The 24,047-nt window shown below is 42.2% G+C and overlaps 1 protein-coding gene across 1 annotated transcript in view; it reads right to left on the minus strand.

Moving 5' to 3' along the window:
* Positions 1–5,089: 5,089 nt before the first annotated feature.
* The window catches only part of SYNM (synemin), a 41,006-nt gene continuing 22,048 nt past the window's right edge, over positions 5,090–24,047 (minus strand). Inside the window, exon 4 of the mRNA XM_075896970.1 lies at positions 5,090–22,472. Within this exon, the coding sequence (XP_075753085.1) occupies positions 18,352–22,472 (4,121 nt within the window). The 3' untranslated portion in view covers positions 5,090–18,351. The remainder of the gene's footprint in view (positions 22,473–24,047) is intronic.

A 24,047-nucleotide genomic window follows, 5' to 3' on the forward strand; every position in this document is an offset into this window, starting at 1 on the left:
TGGGGGAGAGTAGGGATGAAGGATGGTGTGGGGGAGAGTAGGCAAACTTTGCAGATTCTAAAAAATTACTCAAAATAGTTAATTCCAAAGTTGACTGCAAAGAATTACAAAGGGATCTCACAAAATTGGGTGATGGAGCAACTCAAGGGAAGATGGAATTCAGTGCTGATAAATGCAAAGTAACGCACATGGAAGAATATAGTCCCAATTATACATACAAATGATGGGGTCTAAATTAGCTGTTACCCCTTAAGAAAGAGATCTTGGAATTATTGCAAATAGTTCCCTGAAAATATTTGCTCAATGTGCTGTGACAGTCTAAAAACTAAAAAGCTAACAGAATATAGGGAATCATTAGGAAAGGAATAAATATTAAGACAGAAAATATCATATTGCATCTATATAAAGTCATGGTATGCCCACATTTGGAATACTGTATGCAGATTTGGTCACCCCATCTAAAAAAAAGTATTGGATTTGGAAAGGGTACAGAAATGATTAGGGGTAAGGAACAGCTTCCACATGAGGAGACATGAACAAGACTGGGACTTTTCAGCTTGGAAAAGAAATGACTAAAAGAAGGGGGGATATGTTAGAGGTCTAGTAAATCATGACAAGTGTGGAAAAATAGAATAGGGAAATGTTTTTTCTCCTTCCCAGAATAACACAAGAAGCTCACCTAATTTAATGTATAGCTTGGAGTGAGCATGCTCAGTAACACAGCTGAAGCTGCTGCCCTCAGTCTCCCCCCCCCCCTCCCCCCGCTCTCACTCTCTTCCCTCCCATCAGGGCATGCACAGGTCTACCCCTCCCTAGCAAAATCTGAAATGGTGCCCCTGCACTGGGTCTCCAGGGGAGCCAGGTGAGGTCACTCAATTAAGGAGAACTACAAAGAATGGTTCAGAGGAGGTAGTCGAGTTAGTCTGTAACAGGAAAAACTTAAAAAACAACAAATAGTCTATCATAGAATCATGGAACTGGAAGAGACCTCAGAAGGTCATCAAGTCCAGCCCCCTGCTCTAGGCAGGACCAATTCAAACACTGGTCTAGCAGCACCTTAAAGACTAACAAAACATGCAGATGGTATCATGAGCTTTCATGGGCACAATGAAAGCTCATGATACCATCTACATGTTTTGTTAGACTTTAAGGTGCTACTAGACCTGTGTTTCTCAACCTTTTTTATAAAGTACTTCCTTTAAAAAGAATAACTACCCCCAGTACCTACAGTTTTCAGACACATACATTTTTTTCTATCATTGCAACACATTTGTTTAAACAACTTAATTGTGACCAGGAAGACGATGAATTTTTGGGTGTAAAAAGTACAAAAATAATAAAGTGCTGTAAAACTGAAAACCAAAATTTAGTTTTCTCCAAATTTCAGTTGTGTTGATGTACTCCCCAGACTTCTCTTGAGTACCCCTAAGGATACTTGTACCCCTGGTTAAGAAACACTGTCCTAGACTATTGGCTGTTTTTCCTGCAAAGAATGGAATAGCCACTTCCTAAAGCTAGTGGTTATTCCTGGCCAGCTATTACAGGAGATTTGTAAAAGGGGACATTGTTGCTTCCATCACAAACCTCACAAAGAAGGGGGAACTAGACTAGGTGGTGAAGACAGGCCTGCAAACAGGGCTTCCAAAGTGTAAATAATGCCATACTTACGCTGACCATACATCCTGATTTTTCTGGGCTACTCCCAAATTTAAATACTCTGTCCTAGTGCCCCATCAAGTAGTGAAATGTCTTAGAAAGCCCTGCTGGACATTTCACTACTTGATGGTGACACCGGCTTGCAGGAAAATACAACTAAGAAATGGGTTCCATGCCATTGCTCCTCACACGGCACAGAAGCCTCCTGTCCCCATGACAGACTGGGCTGGGTCTGCGCACCACTGAGGGGTGACGGACTGGGCTGGGTCTGTGCAACCCTGCGCACCACCTTGCCCAAATAGGCCACAAACCAGTCACACCGAGCGCTTCAGCTGCCAATCCGGCCAGCAGGAAGCTTCACAAGTAAAACCCCTCAGGCATCCCAGCTCTCCCTGTGGCACAATCAGCCCCCGGCCTACACCCAGGTGAGGGGTTATAGAACCCAATCTCACCTACCCCAAACGGGTCTTTCCAGTCCCAAAGAACCAGCCACAAATCCCTGGTCAGTTTACACTTTGGATCTTACTCACAAGCAGTGCCGGACCAAGCCATACTTGCACCCCGGGCAGCGGCGCGTGACGCATGCGTGGCCCCATCCCCGGGTGCGCGGCGCCTGATTAACATGGTAAGGGGGGGGCCGCGCCCCAGGGAGAGCAGCACCTGCACGGCCACGGCCCCCCCATAGCTTGGTGCCCCGGGCAGCTACCCGGCTAGCCCCCGCCTTAATCTGGTCCTGCCCACAAGAGCACGCTGGGCCAATCCTTTAGAATCTAAAGGTTTATTAATAAAAGAAAAGTATGAGAGTAGGGTTATTAAGAAGAATACAGTACATGCACCAGTCACCAAGTTCTGGATGCAGGCTCTCAGCAAAGATGTTACAAACTGCTATCTTGAAAGTCTCTGGTGTACATACTATGTTAGAGTCAGCAATCCTTCCCGGCCCTCTGTCCGTCGCAAGGCTGCATCTAGGATCAGTAGCAGAACTGAAGACCCATCCTGGCCATCCATGTCAGCGGCGTAGTTGGCAGGATTCACAGATCTTGGTCAACTGAGCTTTGGATCAGGACCCCACGCTGTTCTAAATTTGATTTCGGTATTGAGAGTGTGGTTGGTTAAAGAGTCAGTGCAATGAGTTAGAAACTATATGAGAGTCTGGACCGAAAGGCTCTGGAAGATTTGTGCTTGAAGAGAGGCATTGACTTTAGAGAGAAAGCTTCTAAGCCAGAACTGAGATCTTTGCTAATGCTAAATGAGCAGCAGGCAAGGGAGCAGCGCCTACCCAATGCCACGGATGCTGTTGCAGAAGAAGTTAGAAAGCAGCAGGCATTGAAGAGAGTGGAGCTGGAACATGAGAGGGCCCTTGCAGACATGCGTCACAAGGTGAAGGAGGTGGATGCTGAAAGGGAGTGAAAGGTGATGGAGAAGGTGGCGGAAATAGAGAGAGAGGCCCATGCACGGAGAATGGAAGAGCTGGTGGCTGAGGAGCATTCCAAGCAACTCCAACTCTGAATACTTGAGGAGCAGCAAAAGATACAGTGACCTTAGAGCCTACCCCCATGGGAAAGGATCTGTCCCATGTACAAAGATAATGCGGATATTGAGGAGTTTTGGGCCACCTTTGTACGTATTTGCAATGTGAACCAGATCCCAGATGACCAGACTGACTGGAAAAGCCAGGAAGGTATTTAATGAACTGGGGGAGGAAGATGCTTTAGTCTGAGCGGCTTAAAGGTTATGCACTGAGACAGTTCAAGGTTACCCCTGAATCTCACCGGGTTAAATTTAGGAGCTTTAAAATGTCTAGTGACTGTACATATATGGAATGTGCTCACAAGCTGGTGGTTATGAGGGCAAAAGCGAATGGGAATTGTGAGAAACTGCTGGATTTGATTACCCTGGAGCAGTTTCTGAGTATTGTGCCTGACCAGGTCAGGGCAGCTGTGTGTGATCAGGAGCCCGAGTCAGTCCTATGCGCTGCACAGTTTGCAGATGCCCATACCCAAAACAGGGCGCAGGAAGGGCACAGACCACATGGAAAGACTTATCACCTTTCCCTGCAGATTAGACGGAGGGAGGGGTTTAGAAGCAAACCCAGCCCTGAATCCAACAAGGGAGCTCAGAGAAACCCTGAGAGCAGGAATGCTCACCCCGAGGATAAGCAGACCAAATGCTACCACTGTGGCAGATCTAGCCATGATTACCTGACTGTCCAGACCTGAAGAGCAGCCCAAGGCCAGCAGCTCCTAGCCACACGATAAGCACCAACTCTGTCACTGTGTGCACCCAAGCAGGTCACTCAAACCCCAGCGAGGATGCTGATGCCAACCAGAGTCCAGGTGTGAGCACTGCAGTGGATAATGTTAACCCAGTAACTTATAGTGTTGAGGGGGAGGGCAGTGAGCTCATGCAGTATGTCAGGACTGAGGCATGAGGCATGGAAGGGCAGCAAAAATTTTATGGGGGAGGCAAAGGTCGATGGAGTTGAATGTAGGGGTTGACGAGACACTGGTGCTGATCTCATGATAGTTAAAGGGCACTTGGTGAAATCGGAGGACATGTTGACTGGGGATTTGTGGTTGGTTCTTTGGGACCAGGAGGACCAGTTCTGGGTAGGTGAGATTGGGTTCTATAACCCCTCACCTGGATGCAGGCCCAGGGCTGATTGGGGCACAGGAAGAGCTGGGGTGTCAGAGGGGTTTTGCTCGTGAGTCTTCCTGCTGGCCAGATTGGCAGATGAAGTGCTCGGTGTGACTGGTTTGTGGCCTATTTGGGAAAGGTCTCCAGTCAGGGGCTGTAAGCAGCCCTGGTTTTGAGCAATTTATCCTGAGCGGATGCCCTCGGCTGTGCCCAGACCCAGCCTGGTCCATCACACCCCTACCCCACAGCAGGGCACATAGGCAGCTCCATTGGAGCTTTGCTGGGGGGCAACTGGGCCGGCTTCCAGTGGCATGCGGTCCCTCCCTCCCACTATGGCACCATCTCTACCATCAGTCTGGTGGCACGTCTCCTCCTCCTCCAGGCTGCGTGTTAGTACAGCAGCTGCTGCCACCAGGCAGCTGGGCGGGTCCAAGTCAAAACCCAGCAGAGCTGCTCCCAGACCTCCACACTTTGGAGCCCCAGCAGGAGCCACACAGAGCCCAGCTGGGGTGCTGTGAGGCAGGGCACACTCGGGCACAGCAGGTGCCAAGACTGCAGCAGAAGCAGTCCATGGTGCTATTTTTAGTACGGCGATCCTGGTCCCCATGGGCAGCCCTGGCTTCAGTTGGAGCCAAGCAGCAGCTGCATGAAACGTGTTCCAGATGGGGCAGCCTCACCCGAATGGACCTCATGTGCTGCCACTTTACTCCAGCTGGAGCTGGGCTGCCCACAGGAACTGGGACTGCGGTAGTAAAAAATAGTGCGGCAGGTGGCCTCTGCTCCAGTCCTGGCACACGGCTCCGCCCTGGGAGCAGTTGGGGCTGCAGGAGGTTCTGGAGCTGGGACCGCAGTAATGAAAATAGCACTGCAGCCCCAGCTCCTGCCCCTGCAAACTGCTTTCCACGTTGAAAGCAGGTAAGGGAGGGGCAAGGGAAGAACTAAGGAGGGGGTGGGTGAGGAGAGATGAGCTTGTGCTCAGGGGAGGGGAGCAGGGCAGGAGAAGAAAGGAGAAGGCACCACAGGGCATGGAGGAGAGACAAATGCCAGGGAGCCAAGAGGAGACAATGAGAAAAAGGGCAGGAGGCGGGAGTTGAGGGAGGGTGTCAGTGGGAGTGAGAGAAGGGAGGGGACAGGATGATGGTGGGAGAGGAGAGAGGAGGGACAATGGGGGCAAGAGGGAAGAAGAGGAGAGGGGAGGAGTGGGTGTCGGGAGAAGAGGGGTGGGCATGAAGAAGGCGGGGGATGGAGCAAGTCATGTGTGAGGGCACAGAGGGTGTGAGGGGACCTGGGGGAAAGGTTGCTGAGGGGGTGAGCACCAAGCAGAAAGAGGGCAGGGGCAGTGCAGGAAGGGGGAGGCACCAGGAAGGAGCATGGGTAAGGGAAAGTGCAGGTGCCAGGGACTGGGGGGGTGAAGCAGAAGGGCAGACACATGGAGGTGCGGGATGGGCAGAGGACAGAGGAGAGAGACAGGGCAGGTGGGTAGAGGGAGGTGTTAGGAGAGGGGCTGGGGAAGGGTAGCTACAGATGATCAGAATGGGAGTAGAAGAGGAGTGGGCACAGGGGAAGAGAAGTGCTGGTGCAAGGATCAAGGAGGATGGGATGGGGGGCAGGTCCCCAAAGGGCTGAGGGAAGTGAGAATGGCAGGAGCCAGGACAGCAGAGGAGGGTAGGGGGCAGAAGGCATCAGGGGAGCAGATGGGGCAAGGGGAGGGTAGGAGACATGGCAACAGAGGGACCAGGGAGAGGTTTATAAGATATTTATTAATAACTTGGGTGCCACAGTGGCACATCCGAACAAGCGCATATGAATTCCATACTAGTGCACAAGACAAAATCCATTCTGCTGATAGGAGGAAAATCTTAGAGGGAACACTATCCCCAGCCTCTCCCCCCAAGTTAATGCAATGCAAATTGGGTCAATGCAATTGCAGGATAGTTGCATGGGGGGGTCCTGTGGGAGCCAAACCATTCCTATTGGCAGGAGGACAGTAGGAAGAGTTCTTCGTAGGGTCACGTGACACCCTTTACTTCTGGTCATGTGTCCATCTTGATCCTGGGAGTACTACCTCCAAGGGTGGGACTTCTTGTGGCAGGGGGCATGGCTAATGCAGGGGTCAGGGAGTGTGGCTCATGGAGGTGGGCACAAAGCCAAGAGACCCAACTCAAGGTTTGCTGCATCGGAATCTAGCCCTACAAGAATATGAAGTGGAAATAATTCACATAAAGGGGAAGGAAAATATAGTGGCAGATGTATTATCAAGAATGAGGAGCTTTTAGGTTTCAGTCCCTGCTGTCTGGGACACCTCTTCCTGCTTCAGTTTAGCAGTGATGGTATCTGATTATCATGTGACCATAAAAAACAAAGTTGCTACTATTGTTACATAATTGCAACACATAATATGCCAAGTATGACACATGGTCAGAAAGATTAAGCATGCTGCAAGCTAACTAACCCAGAGTCAGCATAGAAAGATATATTAAAACACTAGGTAAATGGTACTTAGTGCCATTCAATGCAAGATAGGCTAGAACTTTGAAATGCAAACCTAAATGTGCATGTTTACTTGTATATCTTGCTAGACATTAGTGATGTAAACAAACAGTTCCTGTCTATTACTTTAGCTGTTGATTAGGCGATCAAAGGGAATATTAACATTGACATGGATGTTGGGTGAAATAATTTCCTTGTCTACATGTCTCTAAAGTTTGCGATACACAGTTTCGTGGATAAATTACCTTGTGTTAATTACCATAACATCTGGGAAACTTAAGGTTACGTGTCCTGCCAGGAAACTGTAAGATCATTGGATCCTCATCCCATCATTTCAGATCTGCTTACAGTTTCCTTCAGGGGAAACCTAAGCCATAATGAGTGAATTCCCAGTTAAGCTCAGGCCCGTACGCAGGGTGGGTGAAAAGGGTGCAAGCACACCCTACCACAGCCCCCATCGGGCCAATTCCATCTGGGCTGGAGAAGGCTGAAGCATCTCCAGCCAGACTCAAGAGGCAGCCGCCCCCTCTGCCAGCTGCAGAGGCCAATCAGAGCCAACAAAGAATGGGACCTACTGACAACGCCTATCAAGCACAGGTCACAACATGCTCCTGATCTATTGCAACCCTCGACCACTTACCAAATTCTTGGAGTGCCCCCCCCATCAAAATTATTGCCCACCCCTAACCTGTGGACTAAATTCTAAAGAACTCTGAGACTACAAAGCTCACCATCTCTATTTTGAATTTGATCTTAGAACTATACTCATGTCTGTAACCAATACTCTGTTTTACTTTTTAATAACATTTAATCAGAATTGGCTATAAATGTGTATTTGGGATAAGATCTGAAATATTCATTGACCTGGGAGGTACTGTGTCCAGTCCTTCAGGACTGGTAGAACATTATTTGACTTGGGTATTTGAGTGGAAGTCTAAGGCTGGGTTGCGCTGAGGTTATTTTGTGCTGACTTGGTAAATCTAAGTATCAGAATAACCACCAGTTTTGAGTGTGAGTGCCTCATTCTCTGCAGTTCACCCTAATCAAGTGACCTCATCTAGCTCCCTGCCTTCCCTCAGTCACAAATGCACACTTATTGTTAAAACTGAAAATATAACACTAATATAGAACAACCAGTTAGCTTTAAATCAAGGAAGTTGCTTTATTTTACTCTTATAAACATCTGCATCATATTTCAGTTAGATTTCTAATAAAGGTTGAAAAAATGGAGTAAATAGTGTGAAATTCTGATCAAAATTTTGTGAAAATTTTGACGAGCTCCTGAGTCTAAATTGGTGCTGAGCGCCAGATTTTTGAATCCTTGCACATCATGAAATGCATTTATTCATTTGAGAGGTCCCACTGAAGGCAGCATTTCACTTGAACCATTTGCATGTGTAAATTTCTCAGCATGGTTTGAAGGCTCTGAAGTCTGGCCCTGAGCAAGTAGCATAGGTTAATAACCTCTAATTTCAAGTATATTTTAAAATGATTTAGATCTGCCTGAGAGGTATTTTCAAGAGACCATAAATGCTTTTAAAGAACCTGAAGGGATGGAGAGTGCTAAATGCCTGAGAGCTGTGAATGATTTTTGTCCATTTCGTATAATCACTGGCCAGCAGGAGGTAAGGGATTCTGGAAGATCCGTCTGTCTTTATCCACTGACACACTTTGTAAGTAGAGGTTTTTTGCTAGAGCCTTTCCATAGAAGTGGCATTGCTCTCTCAGTGAACTCATGATAGAAATGATATCAAAGGAAGATTTGGCTGGTTTTGGCTGGAAACCCGTTAGGGTTTTAATTTATGTAGATCTCTATTAGTTTCACTCATTAACTTGTGTGAGACTCTGTCATAAGAGCAATTCACTTTCCCAGGAACAGAATGCAACACAAACCCTAAGCTAAATTTTCCACTCAACCATACGCAAGTTGTTTTAAAGTGAAGTTTCACTGTTAACTAAATAAATAACTCTAACACACACATACCACAACACAATCACAGCTACCCGTCATAAAAATAATTTAATGCCTAATAATCCAAATATAAATAGTTATCTTTACTATATATAAAGTTTTCTTTACCACATTCCGTCCTCAATTCACAACTTCAATGGGAATGGCTTTTTGAAATCTAGGGATATGACAGTTTGTTGTGTAATTTGATGGCTAATGATTTCAATATGATTAAAGTTTTCTTTAAGATCTCTGTATACAAATAAAGAGATTTGTTTTATTATAGCGTGGCTTTTTTTTACCAAATATTTTGTATCACACTTTGTATATTCCAATGCTAGTGATATTATGTATCTTCTTATATCGCTACAATATTTACCCAGTGTTGCTCGGGCCCTTAAATAAGTTTTGTTTTTCTTCATTTAAATCGTTCTTCTGGATTTGGGCTGGGGATGAGGGGTTCAGTATAGGGACTGAGACAACCCCAGCCCTCTCTCACCACAGCAGCGTGGGCCATGTGAGAAGCACCTCTCCATGGTCCCTGTAGCTCCTGTGGGCACAGCCAGGGGAGGGGTGCATATCCCCAGCTGGGGACACACAAACTCTCTGGCTTGATCTACACTAGACCAGGAAAGTTGGCTTAAGGTACGCAACTCCAGCTATGCAAAATGCATAGCTTGAGTCAGCTTACCTTAAACTGAGCCTTGGTGGCCTCCACACCGCAGAGGCTGACAGGAGCAAATGCTCTCATCCGCTTCCTTTACTCCATGCAAAAGGAGGAGTCTCAGACACCAGCAGGAGCTGCCCTCAGAATTCAATTTAAGGGTCTATACTAGACCTGCTAAATCAAACACCAGAAAATTGACCTCAAGCGTGTCCATCTTCCAATAAGCATAGACATGTCCTCTGAAATATATAGTAGATTGCTCTTCCTTTCTCAATGCCTGAGGCCTGCTGGCCAAATGGAGTTACAGCTGTCCTGGTACCCATCTCTGGCCCCTTGCTACCCCCCGTGATCATTCTACCGTTCAACTGTCTCTGCCTACCAGATCCCTCCCTTTCCATTTTATGAGAAATAATCAAATTCCAGGCACATCCTATTGTCCTGGCACAACCAAACCCTTATCTTGCTTTTTCTTATGATGAGGCAGCTGCACATCAAATTTGGTGGTCCTAGCTCTTATTGTTTAGGGGTAGTTCTTGAACTGACTCAGACCAACGAACATTTCTAAAATATATAGCAAGATGTACTGCAGTGCCTCTTATATGTTACCCTCAACAAAAGGACTGTTGTAACTCAGGAGACGATTGACTTGTCAGAGTGAGTTTTCAGTCTTCTTGACCAATCTTCCTTTTACAGGCTGTTACATTCTGTGTTCCCCTGCACTTCAGAAATATTTGGGCCATAACTCACAGAAATGCCTGATGGAAAAGTAACCCACACTGGTGGACTGTTTGCAGGGCAATAGTTTGTTGAATATCATACTTTTTAGGACTTCAGCATCAGTGATCGAAGCACAGCTTACAGAGATTTGGAGATGTGCCACCACTACTTAGATTTATCAGAGCAGCAAATGAAATTCAGATGACAGTAGATTCCCTTTCACCTTCATTCCCACACCACTCCAACAAATTAGCAACACTGGCCCAGTAGTTCATCTATTAGGTCTCTACCTCTAATAGATATCATTTACATCATCATCCTGAAACTGTTGCTCAGCATCTTCCTCTGACACTAACATGTTGATAAGAAATCAGGCAGCATCCCCTCTCTTCAGAGGGTAACAAACTGAGTCATTACAGGAGAAGTCAAGAAAAGGCTGGGATTAGAACAATCCATTGAAAGCAGCAGTTCTCAATTGTGATAAGCGTTAGACATACTGAAAGAGCTTTACGGATGAGCTGAGTGTTTCAAGATGCTCAGTCCTTACAGGGGTTGTTAATTATTCATTTTGTACATTAAGTGAATAGTGGAACTTGACACTGACTCAGGTTTTACAATACCCTTCCTTTTTTCATGGCCTCAGATGTAGTAGCAAAACAGATGATCATTTAAAGACCACCATTTTGTGCTATTATGCAACAGTACTCTATCATGGGAAGGTTCAAAGCAAATGTATATGACAGGTTTCTCATGTTTATTTATGAAGACTAAACCAGTATTTGCAAGTATCCATCATGCAGAACTGTCATTGGATTAAATATTGAATACATAATCTTTCATGAGAATAGATTACTTACCTTAATGGCTACAGAAAAAGATTCATACAGGTGAATGCTGTTTTTATTTTTTATACTTTCAGATCATTGTCCTTTAAAACCATGTAAGGACAGCCTCTTCAGTATTCTCGTTTGTGAAAGGAAAATTTTATTTCTGTTTGGAAATGCAAAACTGCCTAACAAAAGAAATGTAAATAAATAAGATTTAGATAGGCATTGTTATTTTTAACACTGCACTAGCTTTTTGAACCAATCTGGATTTTTATATGTCTATTTAAACACCTTCATAAAGGCATTACATTACCTTGATAGCCGAGCACCATTAATTACATTGTACAAAAACTGCTGAATAGGGTATGAGAAAGGGGTATGAGTTAGTAAAATATTCTCATTTAAAAAAAAAAAAAAAACACAGGAGTTCACAGCAGTGGGGGCTATTTTTAGTTTAAAATCTTTCTTTTGTATCAGATATGTATAACATTAAGCAGGTTCTGCATGTGCATAACATTCAGGAATTATTTGATTTCAGGACTCTTCTTCTCCGGTTGGCAAAGTACTTGCGACTGTACCCTTGGCACAACAGGGAAGAGAAAAATAGGATCAATGGGGTCAGCTACACAAAAAACATCTATGAATAAATACAGCTCACATCATTTAAAGAGAAAGCTATTTCACTTTTTCATCTAATGGTTTCTGGGGTTCAGAGCTTATTTGCTCTCATATTTGACTATAGGGGTTTCTATGCTTCAGGAAGGGTACACGTTCAACCCTGCTAACTTTAGTACTATTTTAAAAGAATTTTGGATATAAAGATGCATTTCTGGTGAGATGTTACTTTCAAGAGTTCAGTACTTAGCGTAAAGAGGAGTTTCCATAGAAAACATTGAGGTCAGTGTGACTGACAACCATGTTAAATTTAGGAACGAAGGTCTTAAACAACGTTCTGAAGAGACAACCCAAAACGATGGCCATCTCCTCTCTATTCAGAGGTGCCTGGGGTATCAGTTCTGTGATTCATGGTGCCTTTAGGCAGATTCACTTAGAACAGGAAACTAAAACCTCATTTAACAGAATGACCCTTAATTGCAGAGGTCAAACACACACTTCTGGTCTGAATCTTCGGTTTCAATGAGACCGTTCAGCTACTTCCACATATTGCCACTAACCAGAAACCACCAATCCTATGCTTTTGCAAGAACTGAAGAGCCTGATGTTCTTACTTCAGGTGCACCAAAGGCTATTCGCTAGGATGGGCAGAAAGCTGTCCTTTGCCTATTATTTGCCAGACTCTGGGCAACAGGGGGTGGATCATTTGATGATTTCCTGTTCTGTTCATTCCCTGTGGGGCACTGGCCACTTTCAGGAGACAGGATACTCGACTAGATGCACCTGTTGTCTGACCCAGTAGGGCCCCTCTTATGACTCAGTGAAGCTGGCTGGTGTTTCTAGAAAAAGTTTTCCTACATGTAATGTGGGACCACTACACGTTCTATAGCGAGTAGAAAATATCAACATCTATACATGGGGTAAGGTTCTGACATTTTATGTGAGCACCAGGTTTGTGGTTGCTGAGAAATAAAAAAAGCTTGACTATGGGACTGAGGCACAGTGAATGTCTGACCTTGTAAGGTCCAAGCAATTGTCACGGGTCTTTCTTTGGCACAGCCAAAGGTAAGGAAGGTGTGATGGGGTGTTCACTTCACACTTGCCCTGAAGAAGTTAAGGTGAACGAGGAAGGGCCAGTTAACCTGAGCGGCTGTAGCTGACAGGAATCCAGTAGCCTAAGCAATGCCTTCTCTAAAGAGTGAGGGAGGAAACAGCTGGGCTGGATTTATGAAGATGGGGAGTTGGCAGCAGGGAACAGTCTGCAGTCACTCCCTAGGGAAAGGAAAACATGTTTGGGAGCTATGGAGCCAAAAGAGCCTAGGGTTATTCCCTAGGAGAAGAAAGTTTGGGGAATGGAAAACCCAGGTTAGGAAAGGCTCATGCAGAAGGCAGCAAGATCCAGGATGGAACAGGCTTTTGGCTGTTGACTGGGAGGTACCAGAGCTGGAACCCAGGATCAAGGGAAGGCCCAGGTTCCCCAACCAGCTACTGGGGGAATGACAGTAGCTGCGCAGCAAATGGGAACACTGAGTCTATTCATAAACAGCAACTTTGATACCCCAGAAGGGAGAACGTACAACTAGGTCAGAGGGCTAAACCACAAGCACAGAGCGTCTTACCTTGTGGAGATTCAGGAAGAAAGTCCTGACATGCAGTGAGAAGCAGTACGGTGGAATCAGATCTGGAATCAGCTAGTCCCCAAAAGTGATGAGGAGGAGGTGCACTAGCAGTTGAAAAAAAAAAACCCATGACAGAATTCAGCCCAATCTTAGAGCAGTAGGAAAACTATAGTTTTCCTGTCCACTCCAACACTTTCAGGTTTATAAATGCTCTGCCCCTTCTTCACCCTTGCTTTAAAAAGGCACCTCAGGCAGTCCAAACAGGCTGGTTAGATGAGTGAAGGAAGAACTGGTTGCTGTGTTTTTTCTTCCATCGCTGCCACCACAGTGTTACAGGCATTTCATACTTCCAACTGAAAGGGACTCATGGATCTGAACACACCGAGAGGATTCAATGCATATGAGACAAAAGCTTTAATTTTTTCTTTGCTAATGGAACCTTATCAGTACCAATGGGGAAGAGGGAGAAGGAGGAAGAAGAAGCATATACACATTATTTTTCATTGTTTAATACTGAACGTGGAAAAGTGCAAATGTTCATGAAACCACAACAGAAATTTAGACTGCATCAAAAATGACCACACCACAAGCTACTTGCAAAGTCTCGCAGCTGACCTCAACAAATCCTGTTTCAACATGTCTTCAGTCTTTTAAACACCTACTATAGCAAACATCAATCTGTACAGAGCCGTAACTCTCATATCTCTCTTCTTACACTTATATACTCCATTTTATTTGCTTTCTAATCCAAAAGTGTACATGTTTAAAGAATATTACAGTCCTCCACTTCTGAGGTAAACTACCTCAAGCATATAATACAAAGTTCTAGTGAATAAAACTAGTAGTTACATTTTAACAAAATTCTATTTATTGAATTCAAACTCAGCAATTACCTATTTGTATTTAATGAAAACAAGAACAGCAGAATTTCTATGAGTAAGCTCCAACAATGTGTGCTGATTGAGGCCACGTTATCAATCCTTCCAGCGCCACGCTATGACTAAAGTAATTAAACACACAGCTATTAAGTAGGGCATATATATCCCTATTTTTTTTTTAAAAAGACAGCTCTCAGCGTAGTAGGCTTCATTTGCTCTGGACAGGAATGTTAATTAAGGCCGGAGTTTTGCTACCACAGTGGTTTTCAACTTTTTTTTTTTTTTAAGGGATTCATAACTGAACATTTTTGAATGCAAGTGCAGACCCCCTTTGAAAAATCTTTGGCCTAATGTGCAGAACTCATGTTAAAAACCACTTTTCTATGATAACGACACTCTTTCATGGACCCGGAGACATAGCCTGTGGCCCTACAAGGGTCCATAGACCACAGATTGAAAACCACTGTGCTAACACATCAAGATGGGAGTGGCATCTGCGCAGCTCAAATTGGAATATCAGGGCCCAAGTCACTACTTCTTCATTGCCTGGAAGAGTCATTTCCCAATGACGGCTGTCATGCCAAAAAAAAAAAAAAAAAGTCTGTGGTTCTTTCCCAGTTTTCAATAACACTGAAGGTAATGGCATAAGGCTTGTGTTAATTCAAATTGAAAAATGCTGCTTACAACAAAGTCTTCTTCAAGGCTTACATCCTCCTTTCTTCATTAAACCTTCTAGTTTTCATAGCTTCAGGGAACTCATCCATTGGAATAGATTTTTTTACATCAAATTACTGCTCTTTTCCAATGTGTTGTGACAAACCCAAACTCTTCAAGCAGAAGATTAAAATTCTGATTCAATCTAGAATTAAAGCACTTAAATTCATGGAAGAAACTTGTTTTCTCCAAGCAACAAATGGAACTCCATAACAACATAAGTTTCAATATAACCTACTACACTTAGTAACTTAATGCTATTAAACAACATTAAACAGTTGGTGCCTCCATGGAAACATCTTATTTAGAAACAATACCAATATGGTCTCTCTTTTCTTCTCCTTCAATGTTATGAACAGCTGTTAAAACAGTAATTCATGATTCATTTACTTCTTGCTATTTTTTTCCTTACATGATATCCTAGTTTTCTGAAAATCAGAAGCTAAATACAATCTAAAGTCAGTAGAATTGTTTCTGAAGAGAACAGATCTCAAAATTTTCCATGAGGCATCAATAAATGGAGTTGATATTATTGGCCCTTCTATTTGTGGCAGGAGAACACATATTCTGCAGCTATCCTTATGTCTATTTTAAGAAAGCTTTTCAAAGTTTCAACTTCAAACCAAATTTACAGAAAACTAAAGCCAATACTTTTCAAACCTGTGCGCCTAAAATTAGATTCCTAATTTGTATTTAAGTTAATATTTTAATAAAATTCTACCCAAATATGAAATTACATGTATGTCTAAAGCAATCACATTTGAATATTTTTGCCTAATTCCCATATAGGAATTATTTAAAATCTAAAAATACAGTATTGTTAGATTTTTTTTAAGCCAGTTCCAGAAGGAATGGACTAAATCGAATTTTTAGCTGTTCTTGGAGTTATAATAATTCATGAGCCGCTTCTCTATAAATGATAGCAAAAGTATGTGCTACAGGAGCATATGAGAATAATTCTGACAAATATCTGTTGTGATTAAGAATATGAAATAAATGTAGCATGCACACTTCAGATGCATCTGCACTAAACTTCGGATTTGTTTCCAGCACAAGGGCCACTGCTCCCTCTCTTTCCAGCTAAGAGAACAATTTCAGGATACAGTGCTGAAGATGCTCCATTTTCACCATTCTAACTGCACCAGTGTTGGAAACGGATATAAAATTTGGCAGTGCAGACAAGGTCCTATACATAAACCTTGAAATGCTGATAATGACTTAAAGATACTGGTATAGTCTCAATCTCGTCAATAAAGGCAGACTAATATACTGGTTTGTCTTATATCAAAAGTAAACTAAGATGTTGAACTACAATCTATCTCCACTTCATGTTTAAGTCAGCAATACAGAGTACAGGTTGAACCTCTTTAGACTGGCACTCTCTGATCCAGCAACATCCGTAGTCCAGCCTGATTTTAGTTAGCCAGCTTGTCCACTTATCATGGGTGTGGCCAAATTTTCCAGAGTCCCATAATGTTTGTTTACATCCCTCAATCCTGGCACTCAGTGTTCAGTGATGTTATTTAGCTCTAATTTAATCTTAAATGTCTTCTAAGAGCCCAGTAAGCAGTGAAAGTGTTGGTCATGGTACTAAACAATAGTGATCTCCCATAGTCTGGCAAATTCTCTGGTTTGACCCTTGTCAGGTCCCAAGGGTGCCAGACTGGAGAGCTTCAATCTGTAGTAGTCAGTTTTATCAAATCTAGCTTCTAATGATACTAAAGAAAGTGAGAAGTTAATGAGAGCCACGCCACAATAAGAATATAGTTGGACTGTAATTTGAGTTAAACGCACACAACCTATGTTTAAAGTAACATAATGCTTGTGACCAAAACCAAACCACAAGCAAGGAATTCAAAGTTAAAGGCTAATAGTCTGGAACAATATGGCTGTCGGGTTTAACTTGCCATTCTACTTTCAGAGCATATTAACACGTTAGCTTCTTACTCTGTATATCTAATTCACTGTGTATATTCAGAGATGTGTCTACAACAAAAGCTGCGCATGGGCTAGCCAACCAAGCTAGCTTGAATCCAGCTAGTACAAATAGCAATAGCAGAGAAGAGAGCGAAGCACAGGCTTCAGCACAGAGCGTTCAAACCCAGCAGAGGGTAGGTATTCAGTTTGCGCGTCCACATTGAGTCTTCGGTGCTATGGTTGTGTGAATATGCTAACAGGATTCAAGCTAGCTCAAACAGACTACCTCTTGCACAGCTTTTGCTGAGTAGGTATACCCCAAGGTATAGCTTCTTATTTTAGTGTCAACAGTTCAGTTTCTTTGTTACTCTTTCTGCACCCATTAGCACCGCAGAACTAGTACAGCCACTGAAAAATTAGATGGATTCTATTATTGAGTGGGCACCAAAAGAATTAACTCAGTTCTAATTACAGGACTGAATTATGCTCCTCAGTGACACAAGTGAGTAAACCCAATAAAAACAATGGCATTTCAAGTACTGTATCTGAAGGTAGAGAGTGGCTGGAGAAAATCCATTACTGGTGATGGCAAGAAGCCAGAAAGAACCCAGATGGGTGACTTTCAGATCCTAGGTTGAATATTCAGTTGGGGGAGGAGAAGGAGGAGGAATCTTTTTGTTTTTAAATAGAGAATGTTGATGTGGAAATGAAGACCCAATGAACATGACATCAATGCCATTTTTTCAGTCACTAGTCAAAGCACCACACTTGAGCTAATCCTGTTGTTCCAAGGCATTAAACTGTATGATATGTGCCATCCCACTCTCCTTAGGCACTTGCAATACCCAATATCAGAACAGTACTATATATTGAGAGCAGTCATTTCATATGTGATTATGTAGAATCAAAGAAGTTAGAGGGATTTTATCACCGACTTTAACGTAACTAAGATTCAGCCTATGGTTTTTATCCATTGTCTTACTGATTCTCTTTAAAAATATTAAACACATTGCACTTTATAAAGGCAAACTAAATATGTTCCTGAAAACAACATGACTGAGATATAGTTTTACTTCTTGCCTTCTCTGTATTTGGTTCTAACTAGAAAGGTGTCAAAGTTTTTACCATAATTTTTGGCATGCATGGTTTGCTTTGCATGGTTTTACTTTGTAGATGCAATTATTTCATTTTTCCTCACATTTTACTATTATTTATTGCACATGGAAATGGAACTTAACATCAACTGCCTGCATGCCTTACTCTAATATTCTTCCAACTGCCTGTGGTTAACACTTAAAGAATTCAGCATTTCTTTTTAGTTTTTAAAGTATCCCAGTACAACACAGTGTTCTAAAGTTGATAAAATCCAGCTCACTTGTGGATTAGCTTAATATATTTTTCCAGATATATCTAAGATCTGGAAAAATCCTCAGTAGAAAGCTCCTATCCTGGAAATTGAAGAAATTTGAAGCCACTGGAAAGACATCAGTGAGAAAAGAACTGGCAATAGAGGGAGCCCTCCCTAATTTGCAAAAGGATGTTGGATATATTGAGGCTTAGAAATTTAATGTGTGTCAATCCAATGTTGATGTAGTAGTGGGACAGTTCCTTTAAAAAAAAATCAAAAATTTCTATGATGAACAAGTTATATTAAACTGTCCTTTCAGAACCAGTGTCCATCATTATCTTCTTCCCTCTCTTCTTCTTTGTCTAAATACACAAGGGCTATTTTCTTTTCATCAGAAATCATTGACCTTTGGTCTACCATTCTTTGCAGCTGTACACTTTTTTCAAATACTGACTTCTCTGTTACTGGTTCACCATAAGCCTGAGAAGAATCAGGAAAAACACGGACTTCTTTGGTACTTTCGCTATCAGTGTCCTTCTGGTCACTTTCAACTACAACCTGAGAGTGTCTGACATCAGGCTCCTTCCAGTTTGATACTGTGATTCTAGCTTCCTGTGTTCTCCCTTCCACAACAGGTACTCCTGCCACATTAGTTACATCCATTTGAAAAGTAAAAGATGTCTCCTTGGGTCCTAATTTAATATGCCCTATAGATCGACCACTCTCCGATGACTCTTCTGTCTGAAAGCGATCGTCGCTGGTTTCAGAAATGGGCCCTTTGAAGATGATTTGTTCTGTATGAGTTTCTGTGGGACTCACTTTTATGAGCCTGATGGATCTATTAGGATCTGAGTTTCCTTCAGTCTCAGAAAGGCTTACTCCTGCACTACTGATCTCTGGAAATTCAGAAATGGAGCCTTGATATATGACTTGTTCAGTAGTTTTAATTTCCTTCTGACCTAACGTAATGTGTTTTATTGACCCTTCTGAATGAAAGCTGTCTCCCGATTCACTGAATTCCAGATGTTCAGAAATTGGCCCCTGGTAGATAATTTGCTCAGTTGTCATAAATTCCTTGGGACCTAATTTAATATGCATGATAGATGCATTTGTATCTGACCTATGCTCCAGGTGAGAGCGGTCTCCCACACTCCCAAACTCTGCTGTTTCAGAAAGAGGCCCTTCATGTGCGATTTTATCAGCTGAATGCATCTCTTTTTGTCCTAATTTAATGTGCCTTATTGAACTTCCTGTCTGAGAGAGTTCTCCTGTGCCACTGAGCTCCACATTTCCAGAAATGGGCCCTTCAAATATTACTTGTTCTGTGTGAATTTCTTTTGGACTCACTCTAATGTGCCTTACTGATCTGTTAGTATCCATTGACTCTTCTATGTGAGAGAAATCTCCTGAGCTACTCAGCTCTAAGGAGTCTGAAATGGGCCTTTGGAAAATGAGATCTTCAGTAATCTGCTGTGAACCTAATGTGATATGCCTCATGGACCGATTATTATCAGTTTCTAATGGTGGCTTAGTAAGGATTTCCGGTTCATCTACCTTTATAGTTTTAGTAACAGGCCCTTTATAAATGATTTCTTCAGTCATCTGAATTTCCTGAGGACCCAGTTTAAAATGCTTCACAGACCTCTCAATATCTGATGACCTTTCTGTCTGAACAAGATCTCCCCTACCATCAAGTTCCAGAGGTTCAGAAATGGGCCCTTCATATATGATGTGCTCAGTTCTCCGAATTTCTGTTGGACCTATTTTAATATGTCTTATAGATTGATTAATATCAGTTGATTCCTGTGTCTGAGAGACTTCTTCTCCTTTACCAAACTCCACAGCTTCTGAAACCGGCCCTTCACAAATAACTTCTTCAGTGGAATGATATTCCATGCCATCATTACTTCTCACCCTGGATGAGCTGTAAACCCCTCTGCTAGCCCAAGGCGCGGATTTATTACTGGATGAAGAAATGTCTATTTCTATGCGGCTTTTACCATCAGTCTGACTTTCCAACTCAGGTTCATTACGTTCAAAGCCCTCTTGTTTTGGGGACTTCAGGGACACTCTCTCAGTCTCACTTCTGATGACTCCACCAAGCTGTGCAATATCAAACTGATCCGCATCAAGGGTTTGGGTCAGATTGACCTCAGCCACAATTGTCACCAAACCATCTTCACTCACTTGGTCAACTTTTTTTATGTCAACTGCCACGCTACTGGAGTCAGCATGATCTTCTTTCGTTAGCGCAGCTAGTTCTTCTTTCACACTTTCTGGAAGACTCCCCTCTAGTTGTCCCAATGCATCTTTCAACTGTTGTTTTGGGTCCTTGGTTTCCTTCAATAAAAGCCCCTTTATAGAGGTTTGAAATTCATGTGGTATTTTAATCTCTTTTTCAATAACAATGGATTCTGCATGTGATGCTTCACCTTTTGGATGTTCCTCATTTACAACACAGGTGCTTGCTTCCTCTCCCACCACTTGATATGTTTGTTCTGGTGAGATAATGCCATCATCTTTTCTTCTTTGCGTGCCCTGCAAAAATTCATCTTGCCAAGAATATTTAATAGTTGATTCTTCTTCTATGTAAATTTGCCCATACACTGAGTCATTCTCTTTTCCATGAGCAAAAGGGTAATCATCTGGAGTAGATACAAAATATCTTTGTTCATCAACTGAGTCATCTGCCTCCGTTACTTCTTCCACGTGGGTAAGGCTCTCGCTGGGTTGTTTTTTCTTTTTAAAATCTTCAGCTGAAGTTGTAGTGTTCTGCTCTTGCTCATCACCATAATGCCCCTTCATACCAGGTGATGTCTCTTCTACTTCCTCTACTTCAAATGGTGTTGAAAACTCACTCCTTTCATCAGCTGCAGATTCTAGTGGTTCCTCAACAATCTCAACCTTGACAGACACTTTGCCTATACGGTCTCTTCCCTTCAGGCCCTCATTTATTATGTCTTCTATAACATCTTTGGATGGAATTCCCTCCGCACCTTCCAGCACCCCTTTGCCATCCTTGTTTAACAGATTTCCTAGATCAACTTCATCTGAAATGTCTATGTCTTCATGAACTTGAGATTGTACTGTGATCTCAGTCCCCTCTCTCTCATCATCATATTTTTTCCTTTCAAGGTAGCTTATTTTTGCATGCGGCGTTGTTTCTGAACCAGAAGACTGAACAAAACTTTTAAGAATATCTGCGACAATAGTTTCTGCTATGTTTTCAGTTGACAAAGAACTCATTTTAGGGCTACTTTTGTCACTAATTCCATGTTCATCTTCCAGATTGGGTTCTTTTTCTGAAACATTCACATTGAGAATCTCACTGGGTTTAATTGTCTCTTTTCCTACAGACGTTTTAAAGCCTTGAAATTTTATTTCTGTGTTACTGTTCTGCAATATTTTGTCTGGAGTATACATTTCAACCCTGATGGGTATCTCAACAGGTTCTTTGCTTCTTGATTCCACGAACACATTTGTACTCCTTTTGGTTACTTCATCTTCTTTAATCTTAGCATCAGGGAGAAAAAATTCTCCGTCTGTGGTTGATTCATGTACTCTGGTTTGTTCTTCCCATGTAACATTTGTTTCTTCTTTGGCAATGTTATCTTCCTTATTCCTGACTCCTGAAAAAATCTTTTTGTTATCATTAATAATCACATCCTCCATTATGTGCGTTTTCTGCTCTGGTGTAACCTCAATCTTCCTTCCAAAAATTGCACTTCTTTCTGCTGCTGTGGGTTTTTCATCCATTCCCCTTTTTCTTTCCTCACTGACTGATTCCTTATCTTTTTCTTCTAACAAGCCACATTTCCCCTCTTTAACTTGTTCATCCCCTTTTGTTTTTTCTTTCAACAAACCATGAGTGTCATCTAAGATCTGTTCATATTTGGTTTGTTTAAAATTGGAATTCAACCCGTAAGATGGAAATTTAGCAAAATTATCTGGTTTTATTCTTGTACCTTCAGAAACACCTGATCTTGTGTCTACTTTCTGGTCCTTGTTTGAATTTTGAACACTTGTCAAATCTTTTGAAAAAGAAACTGCTGAAGTAGTTGTAACTTCTGTCCTCTTTCTTTCAGGAAATGTGTTTCGATGAATTTCAGTGTCTCCCCAAACACCGTATGTTGGGGTAAAGGTTTTGAACTCTCTGTGACCCTTCATAGTTCTTTCATAATTGGCATCCTTTTCAATAGTGGCTGAAGGACGATATTCTGAAATAAGAATCTCTTTTCTTAAAACTTTTCCATTATCTGTTGTCCATGGTCCACCACGCATTGTCTGAGTTGAATCAAATGCAGAACTGCGAATATTTGTTACTGGTGTTTTATGTCTAGTGTCAACACGCTTGATAATCGGAAAGCTTTTCTTTTTATTTTCTTCTCGGTATGCTGAGTAACTATTTGTGTAATCATAAGGTACGTTTCTTATACCTGCAAGAAAAGTTTAGATACACAAAAATTAAAATACTGTCTTGTATGTAAAGATCTATATACAACAACAGGGACATACAATAATCTAGACATGTTCTTAATGTAACGCTAAAATATTTCTGAAGAAATAATGTTAATTCACATTAAAGCACACTATTGGACATCTGTACACAGAAGTATTCTTATGGGATTTGAAAGATAGCACAACTTAGATGTCAAATTAATTAAAATTAAGGGTAACGTGTTTTCAGTGAGTGCAAGCTGCTGTTAATTCCCCATATTTATTACCTTAACCATGATGAGCTAATCCTACTGGACATTAGCACACATATGATGTGTCTTTTCTGAGTAATTATGCAATTTAGTATTTATTAATGTTTGTATACTCTGACATTCATTGCCTTTATATGCTATAATTAAAACAGTAACATTGTAGCCAATTGAAATTCAGTTAGTCACATGGTTAACAGTGCAGGAGCTGGAAGTTTAACCAGTAAGGTTAACTGATAAGCTAATGCTTATCGGTTAACCAGTTAAATTCTTTACATCTCTAGCTACAATGCTAGTAATCTCAGATTTAATTTACTGCTTCTTCAACCATTGTGCCTAGAGAGAATATGTCTACACTGCAGAGTTTTTCCAGAAAAACAGGTGTTTTTCCAAAAAAACTACACTTATGTCCACACTGCAATTGCGTTCTTTCGACAGAAAATCAAAAGAATGCAGGGGGTTTTCCGACAGCGGTAAACCTCTTTCTCCGAGGAAGAAGTCTTTTTCCAAAAGAGCTGTTTTGGAAAAAGGTGTGTGCGCACAGGGAAGAGGGTTTTTTCTGAAAGAAGAGGCCTCCAGGAAAAAACACAGGTGCCCTAGTGGCCACTTTGTCCATAGTAATCATAACTTAAATGACAGATAATGTGGACGCTATCTTTCGAAAAAGCAGATCGCTTTTTTCAATGTGCTCTTGCTGTGTGGACGCTCTCTTTCGAAAAGTTTTTCCGGACGATCTCTTCTGGAAAAGATTCTTCTGAAAGAAGCCTGCAGTCTAGAAGTAACCAGCGTGTTATTGAATCAGAATTGTCTGCTCCTTCAGGATGAGAATTTAACTTGCCAGCAAGTGCCACAATATGAAAATATAAACACAATCCCACTCTATCAGCACTGTGTTAAAAACAGGTGTGTCATCAGGGATTAACTTTTTAAACTGTCCATTCATGACCCAAAGCTGTTACCATCAGATCACTCTTTAGTACTTCATATGAAAGGAGTCTGATGCTTTCCACACAGGTGTAAGCAAAAGACACTGGTACAACTCACATCTCAACAGACACAGCGCACGCAGAAATGAACGTGGAAAAGGAACCCACTGAAGATAAACCAAGTTGAAGTATATTAGTGAGCAACACAGACAAGCTTAGCTTGCTGCTGTCTAAGCTGTGAAGGGCATTGGGCCCTACTATCAACACACAGATTAATTCATTTAAAAATACTGATTCTCAGACACAGCTCACAGAAGTGGGTTTTTGGTGTGGGGGGCTGTTTGTTATGTGCTTAACAGCTAAAATATATTGCAACACA

This window comes from Pelodiscus sinensis, chromosome 14, assembly GCF_049634645.1.
Source record: "Pelodiscus sinensis isolate JC-2024 chromosome 14, ASM4963464v1, whole genome shotgun sequence".
NCBI classification, from domain to species: Eukaryota; Metazoa; Chordata; order Testudines; family Trionychidae; genus Pelodiscus; species Pelodiscus sinensis.